The sequence below is a fragment of the Leucopleurus acutus genome, assembly GCF_964270905.1.
Source record: "Leucopleurus acutus genome assembly, chromosome: X".
Lineage (NCBI taxonomy): Eukaryota > Metazoa > Chordata > Mammalia > Artiodactyla > Delphinidae > Leucopleurus > Leucopleurus acutus.
The window spans coordinates 92,910,222-92,925,028 of record NC_139148.1 but is presented as its reverse complement, the minus strand read 5'-3'; the positions used below and the strand labels follow the sequence as shown (position 1 = coordinate 92,925,028).

The following is a 14,807-nucleotide window of genomic DNA, read 5'->3' as shown; positions in this document are numbered from 1 at the left end:
TTTGCACCCTGGCGCCCCGACTGGAAGCTGAGCTCTGAGATCCGGATTCTGACCTGCAAACCCTAGAAATGCCACCCGCGCTCCTTTCCTGGACCACTGACTGCTGAGGCTGGAGAGGGGATTCAGGCACTTTTGCAAATGAACTGACCAGTAAACAGGAGGGCGTGGAAAGAAGACTTGAGGTTCACCCCCCCCGCCCCCCGCAGGCATCCGGACCCGTCCTACCCACAACCTCCTTTTTTTCCTTAACCCCGGTGATATGCATAATGGAAGTCACCCCGTATCAGGTCCACCTGGCAACTCCATTTGGGGTCTGAGCTGAAATAACATGAGTCCCTCACTCGCCTTAGCCGGATCAGCTGTGCCTTCTCACTGGGAACCAGCTTTGCTAAAGGACTGTCTACCCTGCCCTCTGCGCCTGAGAACTTTCTGTGGTTTCTAACGAGCTTCCCTCCTTCCCTCCCCACCCCTCAGGCCTTGCTACTGCCTGGGGAATTTGCACAAACGGTGTGCGATTTGCCCCTTTTGTGTTTTCCTTTCTGACTTGGAGGTAAAGAGAACCCCTTGCCCCCCACTGACTCTCTGTTTACTCAACTGGGAGAGATTTCACACCCAGCGACACAGTTCTCCCTCCCTGAGCCCCTTTTCCTAAATCTTCATTCCCCTCCCCTCCCCTACCCATCAGGGAGCCCATCCTTGCACGGCCCTGAATAATTTATGAGTCCAGGCAGGCCTTATAAAAGGGTCTCCCAGGAAAAGCCAAAATAGTGCGGAAGATTCTGAGAAATAGGAGGACCCCACAGCCTGCCTGGCCGTGACACCCTAAGGATGGACCCTGCTGCTCGCGCCCCAGTCCCGGCCCTGGCCCCGGCCTCAGCCCCAGCCCTAGCACAAGGCCCCCTGGCGCTCCCTGGCCTGGGAAACCCATCGCCCCTTCTCTCCTCTAGACAAGAAGTAGACAGAAGTGAACGGTAAGTGGAACTTGGCCCTTGGCAATTTGAACTCAGTCTTAGTGGGGTTCCTGGGAGAGGAAAGGAAATGAGATGTCCAGGGCACCCCTGTTCTCTGTGCCCCCTCCCCATCTCAGGCGCCAATATCTCAACTGGCTCTTCACGTCACTAATCCTTCCGGCTGGCAGGAGGGGACTTGGGGACAGTGGGCATTGCCAAAGCTGAAAGCCAAGCAGCCAGGCCCTCATGGGCCAAGTCGCCCAGTCCACCGAGGGGCAAAGGGGGAGATTGCCATGAAATGTGGGTTGAACATGACCTCGGCTGCAGAGAGGGGAAAGAGGTCCAAAGTCCCCAGAGGTCTGTGACTGAAGGACCGTCTCTTTCCTGACCACCCCATAAGATTTCCATTTGCTCTTTTCTTACCTTTGGCAGGAAAAGGTAGTGGGGAAGCAGTGGACCCAGAAATATTTTTGGCCCCTTTCCCCAGCCCAGGAAGAGGGTAGAACTGTGAGCTCTACTTCCTGGAGCGGGGGTAAGATAGTTTTCACCCACCCCTCATTCATTTCTCCAAACATTTACCGTTCACCAAACATTTACAGAAACACCTACCGTGTACCAGGCATTACGCTAGGTGTTGGGGATTCAGATATGATTGAACATAAATCTGCCCTTAAGAAGCTCTAAGGCGAGTAAACCGATAATCACCGAACAGTGTGATAACACTGTGGAAGCAGAGAGGAGGGGCATCTGTCCTGACCTGGACTCAGGGTCCTTAAGAAATGCTTCCTGAAGGAGATGGAGTCCGAGCCACGTTTTTGGCAGGTCTCTTTTGTTATCTCAGGGAGCCCCGTCTCTTCTCCCTCCACCAGCTGATCTCTCCCCTTTGTCCTAGAGGAGCTTGTCTTTGGAGACCCTGGCTCTCCTCTACAAATGACCTCCCAAGGCAGGTGAGGAAACCTGTGGATTTGGTGAGTTTGAGCCCCTGTTCCATGTGTTCGTGCACACACACATGACCACGTTCAGGCACGCTGAACTGGTCCCTTCCCAGAGAGCCCCCGACCTCTGTCCAGGGCTGCAGTCCCCGGAAAGCACCTTCCCAGCCTTGCCCACTTTTGATTCCCACAACAGCTCTGGGAGGAAGGCGGAGCTGAGGTTTCTGGGTAATTTAGAAGATGAAGAGCCTGAGGTCCAGAGTGCGGGAGGGATGAGGGCAGGCTCCACAGCACGTCCGCGGTGCAGCTGGCACTAGCGTCCCGGTCTCCTGGCACCCAATCCCGGTGCTCTCGCCCACCTCCACTCCGCCCCTGCGTCTTGTCTGCTCCAGTAGGACTCTGTCCCCTGGACGGTCTCCAAACAGGTGTTAGAACAGGAGCAGGAAAGCAAACAACCCCCCGGACTCTGTCCACTTGTTGTTCAACTAGAACCAGGACAGACCCCCTTACTGGGGGGGTGGGGACTGGACCCCAGAGATGTCTGAGGTCTCTTCTAGACCATCTTACCTACAGGTTGCTGACCCCTGATACGGAAGAGGCAGTTATCTGGCCATGCACTTTGAGCCACATGCTAGCTTTTGCTTTGGACAGGCTGCCGGTGGGGCAACAGGTGCTGAGGTCACCAAGGTTGACTCTGAGTTCCATCACCCTGTCAGGTAAGCTTCTGGCACCAGACTTGGAACTTGACATAGATCCATTCGTCCTTTGAATCCTCACAACAGCCCTGTGAGGCAGGAGGAGGGAGGCACTGCTATGATCACTATTTCATAGACCAGGAAACAGAAGCCCAGAGAGGTTAAGGGACTTGGCCAAGGTTGCCTTCCCTGGGGTCATTGTCAATGACCCCTAAGCCCCTATGGAGGGGTCAGTGAAGAAAGCCTTAGGAGGAGATGGAGGACACAGGGCTAGAGAATGCTTGGCTGGAGGCCTTCAGAGGTGGGCGGTGGGATCAGTGTCAGGACTGATACATGCCGGGGCTGGGGCTCCCCACAGCTATGAGCTATGGACCTTCCTGTCTGGAGCCATTTTGTAACAATCCAGAAGGTTCTGTTACAAAGCACCCTTTCTTCTTTTCCCTCTCATCCCATTACTGCAGGTAGAAGGGGTTTATGGGCTGGCTTCCTTCTTGGCCCTACTGACCCCTCTGCACATATGCGCCCTAAGTGGGGGCCGTGTTTCTTCTCTGTCCACAGGCTCTTCTGGCCTAAATCCCGTTCCTTTGACTACCTGTACAGCGATGGGGAGATTTTACTGCAGAACTTCCCTGTCCAGGCAACCATCAACCTCTATGAGGACTCAGCCAGCGAGGAGGAGGAGGACAAAGAAGAGGAGGAGGAAGCAGATGAAAAAGGGCCAGAAGGGTGTGTGAAGGCGCCAGGGCCAGCGCCGCACAGGGCCTCAGCTCCCTCTCCCTCCCTGCTCCTGACCTGTCCCAACTGAGCCAGTCAGAGTCTAATTGGGGTCCGGTATGCCTGGCAAGGCTTCAGGGCATCGATTAGCCAGGAATCTCCAGGCACAGCTCTCTGGATTGAAAGTTGGGTCCTCAAGACACCGGCTCACCCTGGCTATACTCAACAGGCCTGCGAGCCCAGGCCTCTGGCATCTCACTGGGCTGCTGTTGTGTTGCCAGTGAGAGCGTCCTAGGAAGCCTAGGGGAAGGAAGACTTGCTTTCTGAAGCCCCCAGGGAGCAGATGAGGACAGAGCATTGCCACACAGAGGGGAACTGTCACTCTTCAGGGCTTTTTGACTCCCCAGCCTTCTACGTGGCCACATACTCCTGTCTCCCCATGGAAAGCCTGACTTCTGGCTTCACCTCCACGGATACGATACCAACACCAGATGCAAGCACAGCTGGGGTGCCTTTCTGATGGAACTTGCAGGAAAGGAAGGGGACATCGAAAAACTCAACTTGTTTTGGGGACCTCCCCCCTTTTGGCCCTTGTCTACTGGGGTCTGTGTGTTGGCATGAGATGAATCAGGAGAAAAATAAACTAGATGATGTTTACCTTTTTTCCTGGAACTGGACTGATTTCTTAACTGAACTCTGCCCGTGTTGTGAACCCCTGGGGAGAGGGTCAGACACCAGCTCAAGGCCACTTCATTGCTCTACCTGAGGTCAGTTGACAGATCCTTCTTCATGGGAATGTACCGCGGGAGGCCCAACATGGAGCCAGGCCCTCTTCGTCAGCTTGTGCAATCAGGCTTGATTAAACCTCAAAGACAGCTTGGAAAGGGAACAAAAAGGCCCCCAGAGGGGCTGGGGCTGGGAGAAGAGGTGAGAGGTGCAGCCTTGGTTATGAGCCTGTGCCTGTGGGGAGGGGCCTTGGGAGGTTACTAAGTCCTATCAATTTTACCTTCTCAAGTCCCTTTGTATCTGCCACAGCTCAGGCCCTCAGGCCCACCCCTGCCCCAATCAGCCTTCCTTTTCCCTCTGCAATTCATCCTCTACACTGGCCACCAGATCAGACCACGTTGTGACCCCTCCTTAAAGCCCTATCATGGCTTTTCATTGCCTCACCAACAGTTGGACTTTTTTTTTTTTAAATCACAGGTCCTCTTGAGAATCCATAGCTTCTCTACTCAGACATTCACAAATCAAGTCCTCAACTTGATATTCTAGGCCTTTCAATTACCTGGTTCTTGCCTATCTCTTCAGATTCCTATCTCAACACTCGAAGCTCATGCTGCCTGTCTTTGAATGTGTCATGCTTTATAATCCCTCTGTGGCTTTAATCCTCTGTCTGGAATGCTTTTCCACTTTTGTATCTGATAAGCTCTCATGCATGCAACAGGACTAGCTCAGACACGTCTCCTGTGAGAAGCCTCCCCAGACCCCCAAGCCCAGGCTGGGTGTCCCCATCATTCAGTACTTCATCTACCATAGCATCTACCTCCCTTTCTGTGCAGTAAGATGGGACTGTGTTTGATATCCCTACGCGACTTCTTTGCACAGCACACTGCCTGGCACAAGGGAGGTGCCCAGGAAATGTTGAAGGAAAAAGATTCTCAGGTCTTCCTAAAGCAGTTCTTGGTAGAACGAGCTCTGTCCCCCCACTGGCTGGCTTCCCGTATCTTTGCTGAGCTACGGACAGGACAGGGTAGCATTATCTGATTCAGTAGCGAAACGCTGGCCATCTCTCTTTCTCTCCTCTCTCAGCTTAAGACAGGCTGCTTCAGTTCTGAGCCCTCACTGGGACTTCCCTGAATTGGACAGCCTTAAACAGGCCACCAAACTCACACACTGGTGCCACCTATTGGTCGGAATTTAACCTTGTTCCTTAATTAAGGCTGCCAGGCAGTTGACCTTTGATCACTTTCATTCCTTTAGGCCATTCTGTTTCTGCTTGCAGGTAAAGTGGAATTTACCATGTGCTAGCTGTATGACCTTGGGCAAGTTACTTATCCACTCTGAACCCGTCTCCTCATCTGTAAAATGGGGAAAGTCATGATACTTCCTCTCAGGGTTGTTGGAAGGATTCAGTGAGATAATATATGCAAAGTAATTAGCACAACTCCTGGCACATAGTAAAAGCAAATAATAAGTGGTAGTGTTCATAGTAATCATAGTTGTAGTAGTGGTTATTATTAATTTTATAACAGAAATGAATTAGTAGGCTAGAGTCAGCTAATGACTGGTTTTTGTTCAACTAACGACTGATTTATCGGTCATCTCCACCTGAGCTCCTTGGCACCATTTGACGGTTTACCAGTCACAGCATCTTTGTAGTGTTTGTCCCCCATTAAACAAACAAAAAAAAGAAACAGAGGCCAAATGTGGCTTCAACTTATTTTTTGTGCTTCAGCAGGAACACCCTTCTTTTGAATTGAATGCAGAAAGCCAACATACCAACCAAATAAAGATGGAGCTGCCCTGGCCGGAGCCACAATGGGAGACACAGAATTCCTACCTTGGGTGGCGGGATGAATTGGGGGATTGGGATTGACATATATGCACTAAAAGGTATAAAATAGGTAACTAATAAGAACCTGCTGTATAAAAAATAAATTTAAAAAATAAAAAAGAATTCCTACCTTGGTGTCCTCTCTCTGTAAACGAACTCTCTCCACCCCCTTTCTGTGAGGCACCTTCAGAGATCCCTAGATTGTGAGGAAGACTATTTGGAAACCACTATCCTAAGGGTTAAACCAAGATTGATTTGAAGTCAAAGGGGGATTAGTATTTTAACATGTCCACATGTCCAGCGTTCCGTTTAAAATCCTTGTTTTGTGTCCTAAGCTCCCAGCATTTCATTTCATTTGAGCATTTCATATCTCAGAAATTGCTCGAGTCCTTGTACCATAGGTAGTAGAGGTTTAAAATCCTTGGAATCCCAATATCCTTGGTTTTAGGGTATTATATAGCATAGAATTACAAATCCTTAAATCCCCAGTGGCTTAAACACCCTAAAACCCTTGGAGCAGTAATTCTTAACTCAGAATGAGCTCTTCTGACTTCCCCCCCTCCCCCGTACTGCGCATGTGCCTTGGTCAGTGGTAGCCATTTTGTCTCATTTTCCTCCCAGTCCCCTGCCCTGAAATGGCTTCCAATCCTCTTCCCCAGATATGGTTGCTAAGTGATTGGAATTCACCGTTCTGACTAATCAGAGCCCAGTGTGAATTACCTTGTTATGGGTGTATCCAGTCCTTGTAGCAACTTCAGATCCAGTGCACAAACTCAGGAGGAAAAAAAATCTTTGCAAAACTGAGTCCTTCCTCTGGCTCCACCCTAGCTGGCCCATCCTAGTGCCCCATACTTCCTCATCCCAGCACTGCTGCCTCCCGTTTCCCCCACCCCATAGCAACGGAAAGAGGGCAAATCGGTTGAGTGTGAGACTTCATTTGAGCTGGGCCTTGAAGGATGGACTCAGGTAGAGATGGAGAGAGAAAACTTTCCAGAAAGAGGCAGCAGTATAAATTCCTTCATTAAACAAATATTTATTGAGCACCTACTCTGTGCCAGGCATTAATATTGTAGTGATTAATAACATGGGCTTTGGAGGCAGATGTACCTGGGTTCAAATACCATATCTGCCACTGTTGGTTCTCTCCATAGACCCACTCCTCTCAGGTGTCAAGGTCAGCTCTGTGCTCTCAACCCTCTCACCTCCATCTCTGTCGTCCCTGATTATAACACACACACACACACACACACACATATGCTGCACATGCTCATGAAAAGAGTTGCCTATTTTCTCCCCTTTCTCTGGGCAAGGAAGGTCGCCTCCCCGACCCCAGTGGTTGTTACCAACCCCCTCCTGTCTCCCCTCCCCGCAGACTGTACCTGTGTGGTTATCTGGTGGGCAGTTTGTCTCCTCTCCGCCCCAGGCCCCTGCTGTAAAATGGTGGTGAATCCTCCCGAACAAAGTTGTTAGGTGGCCTGAGTTCACTGATTGGACCTATCGGGGGCCTGGTGTTGGTTACTATGTTTTGGGTTTACTCCCCAGCTGGCAAGTCCTGTAGCAACCTCCAGGCAAGCACACAAACCCAGGTAGAAAACCTGGCAAAGAGCGAGTCCTCAGGAAGTAGTAGCCACACCCTCTGCCAGGCACTCGCTGCTCACATTACCCCCATGATCTCCTATGATCGCAACAATCCTCGGAGAGCGACACCGTTATTATGCCCCTTTATGAAAGAGAAAACTAAGAGTTAGGTTTTTGTCCCTGGGTTTGTGTGTTTGTGTGGAGGTTACTAGGAGCGTGGCCCCTTCTAAGTGCCAGGCACTTTACATTATTACCTCATTTAATCCTTACAACAACCCTGAGACATAAGTACTATTATTATCCCCATTTTATAGATGAGAAAACTGAGGTCCAGAGAGGTAAAGGAATCTGCTCGAGGTTGCACCATGAATCAGTGGCTGAGCCAAGATTGGAGAGATTACAGCATTTGCCCAGGTTACACCAGTGATAAGCAGCAGGACCAGTACTCAGGTCTGTCTCACTCCAGAGCCCCAGTGCTTTCAGGAGTTGGAATCTACAGGGCTTGGTGAAGGATTAAATTTGTGGAAGGGCAGGAAAGAAAAGGTTTCAATTCCAGCTGGAGGGAAGTGACTCAGACATTAGGAACAATTCTGGGCCACGAAGAGCTGAGGGCCACTGAAAGGTGACACCGAGGGAGGGACATTTGGGGGCCTCCTGCTGGGCAGTGGCAGCCTCTCACGCAGCCTGGGCTCTTTGGGGCACACCGCTACCAGAGGCCAGGGGCGGATGAGGGACTTCTGTTCCCGCCCCTCAGCGCTGTGCAGCCTCTGTGTGGACCTGGCCCTGGCTGGGTGAGCTTCCTTCTGGCTGAAGGGTCTGGGCCCAGAAGGAGAAATTACCAGCGGCCCAGCTCTCCAGAGATGCGCCAGGAACTGAGTCGGCACCGCACATGCTTTATCCCGAGCAAGGCTCATCAAATCCCAGCAGGGTGGGCGTGCTATCCTCATGCCTACAGATAGGAAATGGGGGCTCAGAGAGGTCAGGAAGTGGGGCAGCTGGGGGAGACCCGGGACTGTGTAGCTACAGAGTGCTGGCTCTTAACCACTTGGCTCCTGCTACCTTTCTACTCATCCCCCTTGAGAGTCTCATAAGGGCAGGCTGCTCACCTGGTCTGTGGCCTACATGGAAGAGAAGCACATAAACTGTCATGCAAAGGCATTTCTAGCCCCATCATTGGGGACATCTGGGGCTTGGGGCCAAGTGTGAAAAGGGGTTGAGGGAGAACCCATGAAAAACCTGGAGTCTGGCTCTGGGTTCTTCCAGAAGTCTTCCATCCCTGGGAGAGAACGGCCAGCTCCCACAAGTCCCTAAGCAATTCAACCGCTGTCCATTAACAGCAGGGGAGGCAGCGCCCCCTAGTGGTTGAGCTCTAAACTGAGCCTGGACCGACAGCACCGGGCAAGGGATCAGGAGGCCCACGCACCTTCTATGGCTAGCATTTTAGTGCCCGGTGGTTATAGGAACAGGCTCTGGAGTCACACTACACCTGGGTTTCAAATACTGGTTTTTTCTAGCTAAATGATGATGGCCAAAATAGCAAATTAGTCTGTAAGCCTCAGTTCCTTCATCTATAAGATAGGGATGATAATAATACTAATTTAACAGGGTAATTGTATGGATTAAATGAGACAATACATGTAAAACACTTAGCAGAGTACTTGGCACATTACAGATATGAGATAATACATCTGTGTGTGTGATGTGTGTGTATATATATATCTAATGTGTGCATATATATAATCATTTTCCTTTTTTGACAGACGCTGTCATTTCAGTAATTACATCTTTGACTCCTCTTGACTTCCCCTGGTGCCTCCAAGCCTGCTGTCTTGCCGAGGGAAGTGCTGTCAACACTTATCTAAGGCTTGTGGGCGAGACATGGGCTAAGACACTTGCTTTTCTCCAGGGATACTTTCAAGTACCTTGGACTGTACATCTTTGTCCTTCACTGTCCTGTGAATGTTAGTAAGCTTGTTTTACACACATGCTGGGCTCTTTCTGCCCTTCAGAGCAGCTTGGCTTCCATGATCTCATTTGAGTCTCTTACTACGCCCCATGAGATATTCCCATTTTTCAACGAGGAAACTGAATATGATGGGAAGAGAAGTGATTGGCTCAGGGTTGCACGGCAAGTCAGTACAGGAGCCAAGACTGGACCCCCGAATCTTATGCTGAGTCCAGGGTTTTTCCACCAACCCTTGCAATCGTCCAGGGCCTTGAGCTCCGGCTAAACGGGACGTGTCTATAACCCAGGGTACAGCTTTATTGTTTGGTAGCCACATCACTGCACTCTGACAACAGGTTTCCTGCTTCTACTGAGGCCAGGGTATCTCCAATAAACTGTCAAACTATGTTATTTTCCTAAAAGAAATGACAGCAAGTTACTAGGACTGGTGACCCAAGATAGCCACATCTCCAACACGTGCCAATAATACAATTAAATGTCAGATGACAGGTTTGAGGAGAGATGACCATTATCTCCCCAGCCAAGCTGTGGGCACTGCTGAGAAATTAACTGCTGTCCTGTACTCACAGCCAACTTGATTTAGCCACTCATCTCATGTTGGACAGAGCCATCAGGGGCTCAGAAGGGCAACTCTGCCCTGAGTCAGTACAAAGATTGGGAGGTGTTGATGTGTGTCATCAGCGTGGGTCCCAATGGCAGCACCTGTGTGCAGGCACTAAGGGAAGCAGTATGATAATAGCTTTTGGTGTCGTTTGACATGACTCTGGGGGGTAGAGAATGCATGCCCGTGTGTCAGTACCGGAGGCAGGGCTCCTCTCATTCTGAGACACTGGCAGCAGCACAAGCCCTACTGGGATAACAGATCATTGAGCCCAAAGACCTCCTCCTCAGGCCCTATGTTACTTGGAAACCCTGGCAAGCTTGTTTCTGCTATGAGGGGAATCTTGTTACTTCCTCCTGGAGCATTGGATCTCTGAGTGGCACTGAATTTGTTTCTGCTGTCACTTGCTCCTCACTCTGTCATTACCATGGCAACCTGAGAGGGAGGCAGCATCAAAATCAACTCCTCCACAACAGACATGTGTGGAACAGCAAGTGTACTCTCTATCATATTAGGGAAAGGGAACTTTTTTTTTTTGCGGTACACGGGCCTCTCACTGTTGTGGCCTCTCCCGTTGCGGAGCACAGGCTGCGGACGCGCAGGCTCAGCGGCCATGGCTCAAGGGCCCAGCCGCTCCGTGGCATGTGGGATCCTCCCGGACTGGGGCACGAACCCGTGTCCCCTGCATCGGCAGGCAGACTCTCAACCACTACGCCACCAGGGAAGCCCAGGAAAGGGAACATTTTTAACCCTCTCACCACACTTCAGTCTTGGTCCATGGCAGAGAGCAAAGTTTTTCACCTACAATTCCGGTGTTTGATATACCTCTTTCTTAGATCTTCCTGCATAAGAGCTGCTAATCTGATTGAGATCAATCATTAGGGTACCAGGGAGCACGGTCATCACAGTGAAAAGTGATATACATCTGTGACCATATTGTTGGGTCCACCCGCTCTGGATGATTGGCACAGGCCACATTTGTTCTGAAGACCTAGCTTCTCAGATTCGGAGAAGGAGTAGCTTAAGTTGTGTTTTCCAATCCATTTGTTAAACCAGAGAAACCTACAACAGAAAGAGAGAAAGAGGGGAGGAGGGGTTACCTAGTGTATGCTGAATTCTCGATTCAAGCCTTTATTAATAAATGACACTTTGCTTGCTGTTTTAATCGTTCTGTGCTTTCTCAGTGGAAAGCCTTGAAGAGAAGCAGGGTGAGTGGTGGGATTCAGCCATGAAATCTCCTCCTTCAACCCACAACACCTAGGAAGGTTTGCCAAGGGCCAGAGTCTTGTCCTAGCCCATGTCTATGCTGGACAGAGAGGGTGTACTTGTTCCATTTCCTCACCTTCCCCTGAGGTCCTCTGAGGACCTGGGGAGCAACTTCAATTTAAATTCAAATTTCATATTGAGCTTCTAGTTGTGTGTAGCTCTTTCATGGACACCCAGGAGTGACGCGACTATGTCATGAAATTATGAGCCTGGGAGTAGGGGCTTTGCCTTGGGCTAACAGTGAGAATACCCCCTGCTTAAACTGATCCATGGAAACTTGTTTAATTATCAAGCACTTTTGGAAAACTGATGACAATTTCCATAGGTAAGAAAAGTTTACAATAAAAATCCCTTATTTGTAAACTTATCAGATTTTATTAATGGCTAGTAGTTTCTGAGGTAGGGGCAGTGTTGTGGAAAGGAAAGAGCAGCAGAATCAGGAGACTTGACTCAGGTACTTGTTCAGGTTCTGTAATATGTTGGACTATTGACTAAGTGTCCTCATCTCTAAAATGGGGACAGTCCTTAGCCTATCAACCTCTTTAGGTTTGCTGGATATGAGGTTTGAGTGAATAGTTAGATGATGAAGTCAGTCTGAAAATTGTAAAATGTTATATAGAGTTGCATTTTAATAAGCACTGTGAAAGAAACTTCAGTATAATAATCTGCCTTTCAAAATGCAGGCATAGGGGCTTCCCTGGTGGCACAGTGGTTGAGAGTCCGCCTGCCGATGTAGGGGACACGGGTTCGTGCCCTGGTCCGGGAGGATCCCACGTGCCGCGGAGCGGCTGGGCCCGTGAGCCATGGCCGCTGAGCCTGCGCGTCCGGAGCCTGTGCTCCGCAACGGGAGAGGCCACAACAGTGAGAGGCCCGCGTACCGCAAAAAAAAAAAAAAAAAAAAAAAGGAGAGTAATGGGAATAAAAATAAAATTATTAAAAGTACCACAGGGAGAGTCATATACGAAGACTGTGGACTCGTGGAAGGACAGGAACTTGAGGGATCAGCTTCAAGAGTAAGTGAGGAAAAAGACAGGAGCAGTGAGATGGCAGATGGCTATGTGCTCCTTGATACGGACTTTCTCTCCCATAACCTCACAAATCTTGAGGGAAAATACAAAAATCATCATGTACTACTTATTGTATTTTGATTTCTTTTAGAAGATAGTGAGAAGGGTGGAGTTTTGGGCCAGGTTCTGATTAGAGGCACCAGAGAGCCTGTGTGCGTTTAGAAGCAGAGAATGATTCAGAGAAACACAAGAAAATAGAGACAAAATCACAGAAAGAACTCTGGATTTCCTGTGATCCTGGAATTGGGGTTCAAGGCAAATATACCAAATCTTTGATGAGGTAGATATGGTAGCTTTGTATTCAACTCCATTCTACCCTCATCCTAGTGTGTCACGCAGTTGATAGAAAGTATATAAAGACACACACACTCACACATACACACTTTCCAGATTTCCTTGCAGCTGAGATTCTGAATATGATTTAGGTGCAGCTAATCAGATGCACAGGCATGAGATTTGGAAGGTGTAACACGGCTTTTGCTTCATTTCTGCTGCCAAGCATAGCGGTTGAGATGTTTAGTTATTCTGCAGGAGGGTTAGCAGAAGTCCCACGGTCCAGTCATTAAATACATGGGAGTCAAGAGGCAGTGCATGTGGCACCCATTTTGCTGGTGCAGATTGTACTATATGTGGCATGTTTCTGGAGCTGGTGGCAGTAGTCATGGCTTCCAGATTGTGGCAATAGTGACATGGCTCTGGAGCCAGAAATTTCTTGACTGTATGGAGAGATAGCAGCACTCTTTGATGGCTTGGTTTTGTGATGTGGCCTTGAGAATCATTTTTTAAATTAATTAATTAATTTATTTTTGGCTGTGTTGGGTCTTTGTTGCTGCACTCGGGTTTTCTCTAGTTGCGGCGAGCGGGGGCTACTCTTTGTTGTGGTGCACGGGCTTCTCATTGCCATGGCTTCTCTTGTTGCGGAGCACGGGCTCCAGGCTCACGGGCTTCAGTAGTAGTGGCACGCGGACTCAGTAGTTGTGGCACGCGGGCTCAGTAGTTGTGGTGCACGGGCCTAGTTGCTCCGCGGCATGTGGGATCTTACCGGACGAGGGCTCGAACCCGTGTCCCCTGCATTGGCAGGAGGATTCTTAACCACTGTGCCACCAAGGAAGTCCCAAGAATCATTCTTGAAGGCTCAACATAGCATCTGTTTCTTCAGCCCTCCTAAATATAATTCTATACCTATTGATATCCTGTAATAAATTGCTTCCACTTTAAACTAGCTAGAGTGGCTTCTGCTCTCTGAAACTGAACCATGACCAATGAAGGATGTAGTACCAGGAGTGCTCAGAGGCGATAGTGTTTCAAGAAAATGGGGGGACTTCCCTGGTGGCGCAGTGGTTAAGAATTTGCCTGCCAATGCAGGGGACAATGGTTCGAGCCCTGGTCCAGGAAGATCCCACATGCTGCAGAGCAACTAGGCCCGTGCGCCACAACTACTGAGCCTGCGCTCTAGAGCCTGCGAGCCATAACTACTGAAGCCCGCGCATCTAGAGCCCATGCTCGGCAACAAGAGAAGCCACCACAATGAGAAGTCCGCACACCGTAACGAAGAGTAGCCCCCACTCGCCGCAACTAGAGAAAGCCTGTGTGCAGCAACAAAGACCCAACACAGCCAATAAATAAATAAAAATTTATTTAAAAAAAAAGAAAAGAAAATGCAGAACTGGAATTGATTAGATAGCCTGATTGGATTTGAAAGCAGTGATAATTCTGTTAGTATTAGAAGATGAGATGCTGGTAGTTCATGACACATAACGGCAAACCAATCAAATCATCACTGGTGGGCATCTACAATGAAGTGCCTATTGAACGCAAGGCTTGATGGTCCAAGTAGCTGCTACTACAGATTATTTGGGCACTAATGATGAACTCAAGAACTGTGGAGTGGGATAACTTCTAACTGCTGTAGAGGTTTGAAAAAAGAAAATGGCAGAAAATGGCAATCTTAGGATTTAAATTCCCAGCTCAAGAAACAGAGGACAGTAAGTTTGTATTCTCTTATCTCTTGTTGACAAAAACCCCAGACCGGTTGGAACCAGAAGGTTGATGATGCTGACTCCCACTTACCTGACCACCAACCAATCAGAGGAATGTCCACAAGCTGCTCATGCCATCTTTGAACCATTACTATAAAACTTCTCATTACCCCCTCCAGGTCAGGACAGACAGTTTTGAGGGCATTAGCCCCTTGTGGCCCCCTTTGCCTGGCAAAGCAATAAAGCTATTCTTTTCTACTTTACCCAAAACTCTATCTCCAAGAATTCAGTGTCGGGGTACAGAGGCCAGATGCGGCTTCACATAGCTGAAAATTAGAGTCTTATCCTATGGGTTTTTGAATTGCAATATACGTTGAACTCACAGCCTTTCCAGGTGTCACTTTTGGGAAAGTAAGGGCATTTGTTTGGCTAGATGAGACCTCCTAGAATAGAAATGAGGATGTTTGGGTGAATTCAGATAACTCTAAGTACTTCACCAATGAGA

At 49.2% G+C, this 14,807-nt stretch overlaps 1 protein-coding gene across 1 annotated transcript; it reads left to right on the top strand.

The window, feature by feature from the left end:
• Positions 1–828: 828 nt before the first annotated feature.
• RIPPLY1 (ripply transcriptional repressor 1) lies at positions 829–3,382 on the top strand (the record flags this gene model as incomplete). The annotated part of the gene is made up of 4 exons (XM_082865132.1): positions 829–971; positions 1,843–1,897; positions 2,534–2,598; positions 3,136–3,382. The coding sequence occupies 4 exons, from the start codon at positions 829–831 to the stop codon at positions 3,380–3,382; spliced, it is 510 nt and encodes a 169-aa protein (XP_082721258.1).
• Between the last annotated feature and the right edge of the window lie 11,425 nt (positions 3,383–14,807).